General features: G+C 42.1%; 1 protein-coding gene across 1 annotated transcript in view; it reads left to right on the forward strand.

Annotated features, from left to right (window-relative positions):
• Positions 1-11,359: 11,359 nt before the first annotated feature.
• MBTPS2 (membrane bound transcription factor peptidase, site 2) overlaps positions 11,360-13,204 on the forward strand; it is a 32,366-nt gene continuing 30,521 nt past the window's right edge. Inside the window, exon 1 of the mRNA XM_050907953.1 lies at positions 11,360-11,434. Within this exon, the coding sequence (XP_050763910.1) occupies positions 11,360-11,434 (75 nt within the window). The remainder of the gene's footprint in view (positions 11,435-13,204) is intronic.

The following is a 13,204-nucleotide window of genomic DNA, read 5'->3' on the forward strand; positions in this document are numbered from 1 at the left end:
TCTGAAATAGCTCCGATGCTTTCAGCCCGGACGGCACTGAGAGCTGCTCCAGGCTGGAGTGGGACTCGGCTGAGAAGCGAAGTGTAAAAGGGAATTCCTGTCATAGCTTCCAGTTGTTCTTCCTAAATATAGAGTTTGATTCACCCTGTAACTTGGTCCCCTGTGACACTTGACCATCGTAAAACCAGGGCTCAAGTGTCAAGCAGGAGGTGTTGAAGGAACACACCTTTGGGTCCTTTTCCTGCCCTCCCTCTCCCTGTCGTTCTGGGCTTTTCACAAGCACCGGGCATACGGCGGCAGAAGGTAACACACAACTCCTCCCGTGGTGTTTGGGGCAGCGTGTGCCTCCCTGCTGCCACACCGGAGAAGGAAATAATTATGGAGACGCAATTACGAAGAACTCACCTCGGAGGAACTAACTAGGGGAGGTGAATGCCACACCAACGCAACTGTATCACTGCCAGGTTGGCAGTGAACTCGCACAGCAGCTGCCTCAGGGTCTCGGCGTAGCGTCCCTCCGTGCAGGACAGCCATGCTCACGGGGAGGAAGGCTTCTGACCATGCGAGGCCATAGCGGCCAGCTGCTGAGCCTTAGGGCACGTGGATGAAGAGAAGCTAAAGGAAGAGTGTGGGGGGGAGTTGCTATAGCTCATGAGGGAAGTGAAACGTTATTATACAGTCATGCTCATGCTGGCTGGAGTACTGTCTTCAGTCAAGGCTACCGAAGGAGATCTGCCACAGCAAGTCGTGTGTGGGGCACAGCCTCATGTTTCCATTCCCAGAGGCACGGCTCCTGTTCACTGCATCTTCACAAGAGTGAACTTTCCTCTCCATCACTCCTCTGCTGTACCTGTTCTCCACCTGATCCACCACAGTAATGATGACAACACAGTGTCATTATGGGCAATACTGTACTGGCCACTTGCTGCTGCTACTTGCAACTTTTAGAAGATCAACAGTTTTCAAAATTACTGCCAAAGACATTTATAACAAGTAGTGGTTGGGATAGTGATTTCAGAGAGGATTTCCCTTGACTTGAACTTATTTGACCAATCACTCTTTTCATTTCAAGTACCGCAAAGAGGAAGGTGACCACCCAGACCACTTCATTAAGCCTGTGACTCACTCTCTGCTGCCCTCTTTCCCAAAAGTGCTGTCATCTGGAAGCAGCTGATAAAGCTGATGACTTGCTCTAGCAGCTTGCAGACTACTCATAGCCACCCCCTTCCCAAGGAGCCATGACAAGATGGACACACAACTGGGCATGCAACAAGCACATGCATTTGTGTTAGGTCAAGACTGACGGAGGTACGTATAGCAACCAGCTCGTTCCAAGGAGACGCCTTGGCCTATTCCTTAGAAAGGCTGGGCATGGCTGTTGTCAAATATTTTGAGGCATGAGAAGGCTATTGCACTTGAAACATGGCAGAGTTCACAAGAGGGCTCACAGACCTGTCTTTTGCCTGGAATGGAGGAGTTTGCTGTTACAGTCTAAGGTCCTGCCTTCCAGGCGGTTGAGACCACAGTAAAGCAAAGCTGGAGTCAGATAAGTGACTTTGCGTACCTCCTTGTGAAGGTTCATATTTACAACAAAAGTATAAGAAGGCCATGAAAGAGGCAATACATTTTTGTAACTTGGTCTTGTACATGAATTTATTTCAATTTATATTACAATAGTTATATTACAAACCAGCTCTGGAATACACAGTTCTTCCATGTGTCATTAATTTAGCAAAGGTAGGCCATTGCTTACATTTCATAATCCCATCATCTTGCAAATATGCCTAAGAAATACCAGCTCAACACTGTTTCCTTCAACAAATTTTCATAGCAGTGACAAGTAATTTAATAGATAATCTTAGTGATGTGTAAACAGGAAAAGAATCTACCTCTGTCACATACCTAACACCTATAAACTATCACACCTAAACTGTATTAAATTGTGGGGATAAAAGGAGTAAACCCAAATTTTATCACTAATATCAGAAAATGTAGATCAGAGTAAATTTTAAAGGGAAAAATAGACAATTTTATTATTATTTTGCAGAGTACCATTACCCTTGAATAACCACTGGGATGCCCAGCCCCATGACTTGCAGATTCATCTGCTAAATACAGGCAGCAGATGATTTAGTACATAAATAATGAGGCATATGTGCATTTCAGATGACGGATTCAATGCCTGGCGAGTTAGGGCCAGGTACGTTGACACACACTGCATAAAATTATTATGTCTCATGTACAGAGATCCAGAAGACATAGTAACAATGTATTTTTTTGAAGTATGAAAATCCCAATATAGTTCAAAATATACTTTTGTTGCATTCCTAGAAGCTTGTCTAATTAACATGCTTCCTGGAACAGCTTATTAGTTTCGAAAGAGAAGTTGATGGTTAACAGAAACGTGTATGTATCTTACTTCTTGACTGAGATATTTCACTGTATAATGTCAGAATTGTTTCCTTAAGCTGTCACTATTTAATATGTTTACTTAAATGTTTTGGTTTTTGAGAAACCTCATGAGCACAGATATGACTTCCTTGAGGCTCCCAAAAGAAAAATATTTTTTCTATTATAGTCCAAAATGTTTTAGTGTAATGCAAACAATGTGATACAATTGAAAATGCAAGTCAACAAAGGAGCAGTCACAGCCTCAGCTCACTTGAAATAAGACTTCTTTAAAGTAAAAAGTTAAAAAATACATTCCTGGAGTTTTGCTTCAAATTACCAAGTAGTAGCAACATATTATAGATCTTTGGCAATGCAAAACTTTGCTTCCCTATCTTAATTTTAGCTCTATAAATTACAGTTTATTACTAGGTAAGAATAGTAGACCCACGATATTAAGTATTTGGTTAATTAATTCCTATCACTACCTTCATTTGAATTGCTTGGTGAAGAATACGAAAACTAAAGTTGCAGTGCAACTAGTGCAACTATTCTCTTCATTCAACACACTGAAGTTATTGACTAAGATTTAAAAATAAGAAACCTGCTATCAGACAGATTTATCAGAGGACTAACATAGAGGATCCTGGAAAAAAAATAACACCATCCATTGTCTAATTCACACAGATTTTATTTGTACTTTTGGGCTCTTTTCCCCTAGTGAAGATGTATCTACTCCATGTAACAATGATTTGGCACATGGGCTTGATGAAAGACAGAGACTTTTAGCAATGGTACCCAGCCATATGAGGTTAGACAGAACTACAAAAATTTAAAATACAGTGGAGCTAGCAATTACCAGGCATCAGAGCCCATTCTTACTCTTGCTTTAAACTGAAAAAAATTTTCAGTCCTAGATTGCAGAAAGAATATCAGACCTCAGCTGCTTTGTCAAAAGAAAAGTTGAGGAAGTATCATCTACTGTTTGATTGTTTCTCCTCGTTTCCCCCAATCTATATGTTTCTTAATATCAAGAAAAAATCAAGCACTTTCTCTTGAGTTTCTACTTGTACAGCGATGCCAACAACAATAACATCAGGCTATTTAAATAATGAATGACATAAAATAGCATGCAAAAATGTTTGCTATTATCTAGTGGACAGGAAATCAACAAACATATCTAAGTTAGCTGATTTTGTTTCTGTGACTTTTCTGAGCTGCTAAATATTAAATCAACTCCTGCATGCTCTCTTTCTTTTCCATATAAAAGCATGGTGATTATTATCACAGACTGTTCCATCAAGAAATAATTAGCCCTGTATTAAGAAGATGGTCTCATTAGAGGCTGCCAGTGACCTTGTTCTAAATTTCAGAGTTCCAGCATCTTTTAATAGCATTGTTAGCATCATCTAAGAATTTGTATTAAGTTCTAAAAACCGCATTATGAATATAACCCACACAAATGCTAGATCATCATAGCTTTGACCACTGAATTACCCAAAAGCCATATTCCATGTTGCCTTGTATTCTGTAAAATTCTTACTTACCAAAATGTTTTGAGTAACTGAAATGTGATGATGACGTCCAAGCAACAAATTTGTTTCCACTTTTCTCCTGGGAAATTTTAGCCACTATACCTGGCAAAGCTGATACCATAAGAAAGAGCAAGGGCATTGGCAGATTTTGAAGACAATATGAATTTTAAATGACATGCTGATTTTGTGAACATCCTGTCTGCTATAATGATTCAGCATCATTTGGAAAAGAAACACAAAACATGACATTGCACCATCAGATATTGTTCTGGGCAAACAAGTTTGACAAAATAGGAACTGACTGAATCATTGGTGAAATTTTGAACAGAAAGACTACTCATAATTTTCACAAATCAGGATAATCCGAATAGGCATCTACTCTCTTTTTCAATCCCATAATGGACTTCTTTTGATGAAGGCCATCCCCGTCAGCTGATTACATCTGCTGAACACTATTAGCTCTTGTCTTCAACGGTCAGATTAAGACCTCACCTGACGTACAGTAAGGAATTTTGCCATTGTACCCATCCGACCCAAAGATGTACAAGAACTAGGCACAGATACACCAGAGGACTTGGGGACTCAGCACCACACAAAGCAATGTACTTATCTCTTGTAATAAAGCATGAAACAAAATTGCAGCTGTGCAGGTAATCAGCTCACACACAGCTATGATCCCACTGTGAGAGCAATCATCTGAAGTCTAACAAAGAGAAGAAAGACTAATTTCTGATGATTCCTCATCTAAATGGCATATTAACAGGAATAAACACATGGTTGAGATGCAAAAAATCTGCCTGGTAGAAAGATGCACCCAGAACAAGGAAGATGAGGCAATGGGCTGGAGGAAGCAAAATATCAAGGACATTATAAAGAAATGAATGCCTTTAGATAAAAAATGACCAGATTCAAGGACAACTGCACCAACCTGCTGAATCATACGTGATTTGGTTTGTATTTGCTGAACAGAAAATAAAGGATGAAGATTGATAAACTGTGAGTGTGAACATTTTTAAAGTTTGAATCAATATCAGGACACTTATCTTAGTTCCCATGAGTCATAAGGAAAAAAATCCTTAGCTTCTCATACCTCCAACGTTCTGAAAAATAAGGCAATTAAGAATGAATGCTTTCCATGGTGAAGATATGAATAAATCTACCAGTTATACCTATCTATCAAGTAGTTAAACATGATCTATATCAAACTTTCCTTTTATTCAATCAGATCTGCTACAGGAACATTTTTCAGTCATCTGTGGTCTCCTGCCATACAAATGTTGTACCTGTTCAGAGAGAAATTGCCAAAAGAAATCAGTGTTGGCACAGAAAGACCAGTAAAGTCCTCCAGCTGCTGATTTCTAAATGATGTTTCCCAACACAATATCAAATCTCAAGTATTAAAAATAGTATAAACAGTTTCTCTTAGGAAATTATACAAAGTAGTTTTTAAAATTTTCACATCTTACTTTACGCCCATATGAACTAGGGTTGTGGACTGGCAATATCTTCTATCCAAGGGTAATAACAAACCTGAAAAAATAAACTATAAATATTAAGCTGCTTCATTCAGTCACATCAGGCTGTGCAACACAGGGGGTAGCCCTTTGAAGTACAGTTCAGTTCTCCAGATCTGGAGCTAAAAGTGGTGCTTGAAAATCATCTGTCCTGGAAATGACTTTTGAGAACTGCAGGCTGCTCTCTGTTTTCTGTGCCCACCAACTGTCAGTGAGGTGCTAGGCCATAATCTTTATACTCTGACTAGAGTATCCATGGAGATGTTCACAGCTTTATTGCACCCAACTCTCAAACTGATTATTTATTTTTATTAGGAAGAAAGGAGACATTCTTAGCTCGGGTTCCTAACATAAACTGATCTATGTAAGGCAAAACCGCTGTTTTGTCACGGGTAGTTCACAGGTGCTCTGGCTGACAAGGGGCAGAGGGGATTTCTAGTACTGGGACACCAGTCAAGACGACAGTTTATCCACTGCGTGGAGGGCTATGTGATCATGAAGCAGCTCCTTACAGCCTGGTCCTTGAGATAGAGCAAAGTCAGTGCTGGTTTAACTGAGTGCTATGCTGTAGGATGAAGCAATTCAGGAGCTACTTCAACCATCTGTACAGTCCAGGTGGACAGTTATGGTGATATCCTCATCCATTCATCCTGTGCAAGACATTCCTATTATTCAAAACAGCTAAATACCATATATGCATAGGTGAATACAAATGCTACAGGCTTTAACACTCTGTTAAACGATGAACTACAAACTATTTTGTCTTCTCCAAAGTGTTATCTCACTTTGACTTACTCAAGCTAGGTGCACTTCTTTCCCTAGGGTTCAAGGCTGCCCTACAAGTTTTGGAGTTCAAACTTGATAGGTCTAATACAGGTTACAGTAAGCATGAAACAATACCCGTTGGACTGAAACTATTCTATATTTATTTTGCATTCTGCAGTAGAATAGAGGATCGTGTACATAGGGACGTCACAGGTATTTTAAAGCAAAAAAAACCCCACAACAAGTGTTTGGCATTAGCTTCCCTTGTGTGCTCTGCTCCTTCACTAACTGAGCCCTTTCTTTCCTGCAGTTTAGGTAAACTCATGAGCAAGACTATCAGCTAAAATGAGTAGCTGAAGCCCCAAACTAATATTCTTGCAGAACTGTATTCTAGAATAATATTCGAGCCACATCTCTCAAGTTTCTCCTTTTCCTTTGTTTTTCTTTGGAATTTGACACTCATTTCTCCTTGGAGTGCAACAGCTTTGGAGGACCTTCTTTTAGATATAATTCCAGTCATGATGTGCCTAACAGAATTATGATGGATGGGTAAATGCTGCAAATTGATAACAATTAAGAAAAACCTGTCATTTGTCTTGTTATTGATCAGCACTAGTAATTAACAAATGGTGAAAAAGCTACTCTTTGTAGCAGATAAACCTAGTAAAGACATGTTTCTATGAACGCTTGTGCCTTTCCTTTACTTGCATTGTTCATATGAACAGTGACTTAAGAACAAATTTCATTTGTTTTAAGAGTCAAAATCCCACCTTTCCAGCATGTATTTTTGGTAACCAGGTTAAATACTGCAAACAAATCCTGAACCTTAACAGAATATTTTGACCTCATTTCTATTTAAATAAAGCAAGACTGTTTTGTACTGTAATTGGAACATAAAAAACTATCAAGAAAATTGTGTAACATTCTGCTCTTTTCTTTTCTAGGCACAGCAAGGATAAAAGTTTTTTTTCTTTTCTTGTTTGGGTTTCAGTTTAAAAGATCACACATATTACATGTCTCCATAATTCCCATTAGCTGAATTTCTCCCATATACTGAGATTTTTACATAATAACATTAGTAAGGTAAATGAAAATGTATTTGTCCTTCAAACATTTACAACCAATGCTATATACATCTCTGTAGTGTGCCAGTCTCTGTACCTCTCCTCTTGTGTCTCAGATTTCTTCTTTACTCTGATCTTTTTATTCCCTCCAGAAGCAATCTCCTAAGCTGCAGAAGTGCTTAATGGACCATCTATTTCATCTTTACCCATCTATTTCTTCTTTCATGCATCTTTGCCTGTACTTTAAATTCTCAGCTAGACTTGGGCGCTCATTCTGCAAACATTCACGTACTCCATGAAAGCACCCCTTCATTTCAAGTTACGCTGGCACATAAACGTTTGCAGAATCACGTCTTATTCCAGCCTTCCTTTCCTCTCTTTAGCTCATCTCAATGACCAACAATCTGTTGATGAATACTACTCAGAACACATATAAAAACCGATTTGCTCTCCTCAAGGCTTAAACACTTATCCAACCAAGTCATGTTCTGATTGCATTGTCTTCAAACTGGCAAGATTTACAACCTCTCCATGCCAAAATCCACATCTTAGCTGATTTTAGGTCTGAGCCTGCAATGAACTGTGATCAGGTACAATTTCCCTGAAGCCCTGCAAACCCCTCTAACATCAGAGCTTTTGAAAGTGTTGTTAAGACTGGTTTTACTTTTATTTTACAATGTGTCTTCTATGGTAATATCTGAATAATCACATATCTACTTCAATAGCAGATCAAAGTTGAAGAGATTAATTATTAGGCATGTTGATAATTCATTTTAAGATAAATATATTTACTATGTCTAGAAAAAGATGCCTATGATATTAAGCCGCTAACTGAATTTGATAATATCTTAATTATTATTAACACATTCTGTTTGATATTTACTTGCCAAATTACATTTAATCAGTATTATTATGCTTATGAGAGTATTCTTTTTCTGTCTAAAAATGTTTTTGCATGGACTTAGATACTCTTGTACGATGACTGATATATATCCTTTTCTAACATTCTTTGATACTTGCCCTTTTGAGGTCCACGCACGCCCTTCCATTAACATACACCTCAGCTGTGACTTCTAAAACTCTGATAGTTACACTGCTTTGTAACAACATATGGATACCGTGCACTAACCCGATTACTGTATGGCATTATGCTTTAGTCACTACTTTAGCTTAATACGTGGCTGCAAGAAAAAATGAGCAGCGGTAAAAAGTGTATCAATATGTGTACTACCTCCTGAACCATTTTGAAGTGGAAATCTTTAATCCTGAATACCTTAACTTTCAAAATGCAAAATGCAATCTCTCCTTGTAACACTTCACAGTCTGCAACAGTTTCATTCCATGGGAACAAGGATTAATTTTGTCTTTCTGCCAGGGGCAACATGCCCACTCAAGTTACACAAGTAAAAACGGCAGGGCTGGCCGTTCACTCAGAATGTCTATCTTCTGCATTCTACAAAATTCTCATTTTTGTTTGTTTTCCTGTGATAAACTTTCTAGCAATAAAATACAGACTGTGTATTTTAGTTGCATTCCTTTTTAGTTGCACTGGGAATTTCTATGCCAACTCAATAAAATTCAGGTCTGTATTTTATACAGTATACTAAGTGAACATGGAAGAAAAACACAATAATGTTACAAAAGCTGTTTATCAACTGGATCATTTAAACATGCCCAAACAAGCAAACTAAACATTTAGTATGCTTGATTTGTGTGAGGCTATGCCACTAGTAAAATACTCCTGTTCTTAACTGTTTAAATATGATTCCCCTCCATTGCTTCCAAACACCACTACTAGGATAAATTTTGTATATTTATATTAAATGCATGTTGGTCTGTGGAACAACTTGAGTTTTCAACCAATAAGGTGTAGAATTAACCATATTTGCATCATTTCTCAATGATTTGCATTTGAACTTGCTAGATTGGGAACCAGTGCAGAAAAGTCATAATCAGATCTGACTATTCTGGGACTCTGTTTATAATTTCTTTTAGATGCTGGGGACATCTCAAAGTTGTCTATGTCAGTGCACAAACTCAAATCTGATTGCATGCAGGGCTGGATACACTTCCTGTAATTCTTCAGCTTTTATTTTGGAATGAAATTCTTTCCGAAGTTCTCATAACGCATCAATTAACATGAACAGCTCCCACCAAAGGGTAGGGGTTTAAGGATGATGGAAAATCTAAACTTGGGGGAAAACCATCCCTGACTTGAGATGAAAGGCAAATTCACCAACCAGAGAACAAGTGAGAGCAGGCGTGCATCACCAGTTCTCACTTCCCCCTCTGCCCCCACAATGGCCAATGATGAGATTGGCCAGGGCTGTCTCCCTTTACTTGCTTGCTGATCTAACCATCTCCTGGGGTACAGCTCCTTATTCCCCCTCAGCAATGCCATGTTATCAGTGAAAAGAAAGGGAGCTGAAAGGAGCCAAGGAGTTCAGAGCTGAGATGTTCTTCCTGCTGGTAGCATAAGAAAAGCTCACAGCATCCATTTTGGGAAGGACAGGATGAAGAAGCATAAATGGAACAAAGGAAGAGCTTAAAAATCTGAAAATGTGACTGAAAAACAGCATTAAAAACACATAAATTCTAGCAAAGGGAGGGCTCGATGCATTTTTTGATTCAAAGAACAGACACTGCTATATCTTTTTTAGAAACACAACTTCTACAAAGCTTTTTGTGTGGAAAAGACAGGCTGTGGTTGGTTTTATAAACCCTTCTCCTAACAGCAGTCCCAGCTCTTCCACAGAATGGTCCATGAACCCACAGACTAACGCATCACAGCTGAAGGATGGATGGAATAAGCATCTTCAGGAGAGAGATGCCCTTCTGAGTGGTTTCTCACAAACCAAGGCCGAGGAAAGTTTATGTGGAGCACACAGGAAAAGGTGGACTGGAAGCCACAAACTGCAGAGGGCTCTCCCACTGCTACTGTCTTCATTCAAACTGCAGAGGGCTCTCCCACTGCCGCTGTCTTGATTCCCGAAAAATCTTTAGAAATAATGAGAAAACTGAGGGCATGATAGTGCATCTTTTTCACAGGGGGAAGGGAGGGGAGGGGCAGTTCAATTTGCATAGTTTGTGTAGGCAAATAAATACTTTCCCTCAACCTTTGCCAAATCTTGTACTTGTTTGCTTTTAGTGTTCAAGCTCTGAGTGAAAGTTTTTAAACTAAGAAAGGCCCTGAGAAATCAGCTCTCAAGATTAGCGACCTCATGGCATGTTCCACTTCTAGTAACAGCGAAAAACATGCACGAGAGGAGCGGGAGAGATCAAGAGAGGCACACAATCAGAGAATTAGTATGGTAGTGGACTGGGAAGGAAACACAACAGCCCGGAGAGCGCTTGCCTGAAAGTCACTCTTACAACAAGCTTCATGAAACGATTTTGTTCTGTCATGAAGTCAGTGTTAAATTTCTGGAAGCACGTCAGCAGTTAAAAGGAATCCTATCACTCCCTCATCACTGCAGTGCTTCCACAATCCGCTTTAATCTCATCACCACAAATTACTTTTATTCTCCCCCATGTTTTCCTGATCATTTTCAGTATAGCCTCTCCAGAGGACTCCAGCTCCTCCACCCGCAGCGCCACGGGCACTGTCGGGGCCTCACAGGGAGCGGCTGCTGGGCTCTGCTAAGGGGGGGCTCGCCTGCGACTGCCTCTGTCATTCAACAGGAACATAAAAAGACCACGCGGGTGCATCGTTACAACTCTTCACGACGTACGTACACATAAATAGCTGAAGTAAATTTAGCAAAAGGAGGAGGAACGCCGCCAGGCCGCCCCTCAACGTACAGCCCCTTCCCGCCCCCGCCAGCCCGCCGCGCAGGCGCAGTCCGCCCCGAGCCTCGCGGTGGCGGGAGGGGCGGCCTGCTCACTGCGCACGCGCACCGCGCGGCGTGGTGACGACCCCCGTTCCCCTGCGCACTAGGCCGTGACGTCACTCCGGCACCTGCCCTCGCTCGACGCGGTGCCCGGAAGCGTCCGACCGGGCAGCATAGCTGATGGAGAAAGGTTCCGGGGCAGGTTTAGTTCCGGGGGCTCCTCCGCATGAACCGCGGCCGCCGCCAGCGCCTCGGCTGCAACAATGATCCCGATCCCGGTGGTGGTGTGCGTGCTGGGGGGCTGGTGCGCCATCTACCTGGCGGATACGTTGCTCAAGGTGAGGGCTGTGGACGCAGAGCCGAACGGGAGCCCTTGGCCCCGCGCACGCCGGGGCAGGAGCTCCGCTTCACCCCTCGCACCCCGCCGGGGCCGGGAGGAGGGCACCGGCAGCCCCGTCCCCCCCCCCCAGGCGGGGTCTGGAGTCGCCACCGGGGAGCGGCCTCCCCGCCTCGCCCACCCTCCGAAACACCAGGGCTGGCCACGACCCCCCTTTCTCCCCCCCCCGCCACGCAGACGGAGGTGCCGCTCCGCTGCCCGAGCCTGCAGGCCCGAGTTGGCGGCGCCCGGCCTCTCTGCAATTCGAATTTAACGGCCGGCGCGAGGCTCGGGCCGCTGAGGGCGCGTGACCGTGCGGCCGTTCTCCCCCTGCCCGGGTTTGGCAGGTGCCGGGCTCTGCCGGCCGCGCCCGGGGCAGCCGGGGCCGGTCAGGCTCGGTGCCGGGGAGGCGGCCGCGGGCCTCCCCTGCCCGCCCCGCTGGGCTCGGGGCGGGCGGCGGGCTGTTCCCCGCGGCGCAGCTCTGGGGAGGGTGCGGTTGACAGGGGGGTTGTGCCTGCCCCTCACGCCTTGCTGTCATCCCTCAGGCTGCTGAGGCGGTGCTTCCCCCGAGGGCAAGCCTCCTCGTCCTAAAAACGGGGCCCTTCAGCCCTGCAAGAAGCCTCAGCGGCGGCGCCCAGGGCGGTGGTGGGTTGCTTCCGCCCATGGCTGGGGTTGAAAGCGCCTCCCAGCCGGCTGCAGGGGTTTCGGGTCTGCATTAAAGGACCAAAGCTGTGAAACGTTAGGGAAGCCAGCTTTTAGTCTGCTGCTTGAACAGTTCTGTGGCACTGTAATGTGCTTTCTGGAGTTTAAAGTATTATTATGTTTAAAAAAGAACAACCTTGATTTATAAGTTTGCTTATAAATTAGAGTATGTGTTTTATAATGATGATTTTTCTAAAATTACCGTATGTAAAAACATGATTAATGCACTTTTTTTTTTTCATTTGAATGTCCTTAGCTTTACTGGAAAAAAGAAGTTGAGACAGAGCTCAATACAAATACTTTTTAAAGAAATAAACTTTAATCTTTGGAGACTATTATAAGACTCATCTCTTTCCTCCTGATGGAGAGGGGAAGGTTTAAAAAGAAAATACGCCAACAAGACACCACTCATTATATCTAGGGATGCATTTGTGCATTGCACAAGTTTCACTAAGTGGGTTTTTTTTTTAAAGCTCGAGAGGTATGATTTCTAAGCGATGACTGAAATTGCGAAGTACTGTGTGCAAAACAGAATGTATGCTGGTTAAATATGAGGGAAAATGAAATGAAAGGTTTGCTCTGTAATTGTCTTTCCTTTTTCTGTTAGTGTTACAGTCCAGGAGCTGCATCTGTTTCTGGCAAGTGCAGATAGGGCCTAGCGATTTCAAAGTAAAAAACGTTCATTTTGTCACTCCTGTAAAATATAGGAAGAAATACAAGAAATTTTAGGTCATGAGAAAACTTGGAAAAATAAGTAGCTCCCCCTGCTGCTAATTGTTGGAGAGCAAATGTAGCTCAGTAAATGATGAGAGCTATTAATTATCAAATATTAGTCTGTACGTAATGACAATTAAAAATACAGTAATTTATCTGAAGATTTTTCAAACTTTATTACATCAAGTCTTATATTCGGTATTTGGAAACAAATGTGGCATTGTTTCGAAACACAGAAGATTGGCTGGATACTAGAAAAAACGTGCTCCTGACTGTAGCGAGGCACACCAAAAACCACGGGAAAGGTCAGCCAACA

The sequence above is a fragment of the Gymnogyps californianus genome, chromosome 1 (assembly GCF_018139145.2).
Source record: "Gymnogyps californianus isolate 813 chromosome 1, ASM1813914v2, whole genome shotgun sequence".
Lineage (NCBI taxonomy): Eukaryota > Metazoa > Chordata > Aves > Accipitriformes > Cathartidae > Gymnogyps > Gymnogyps californianus.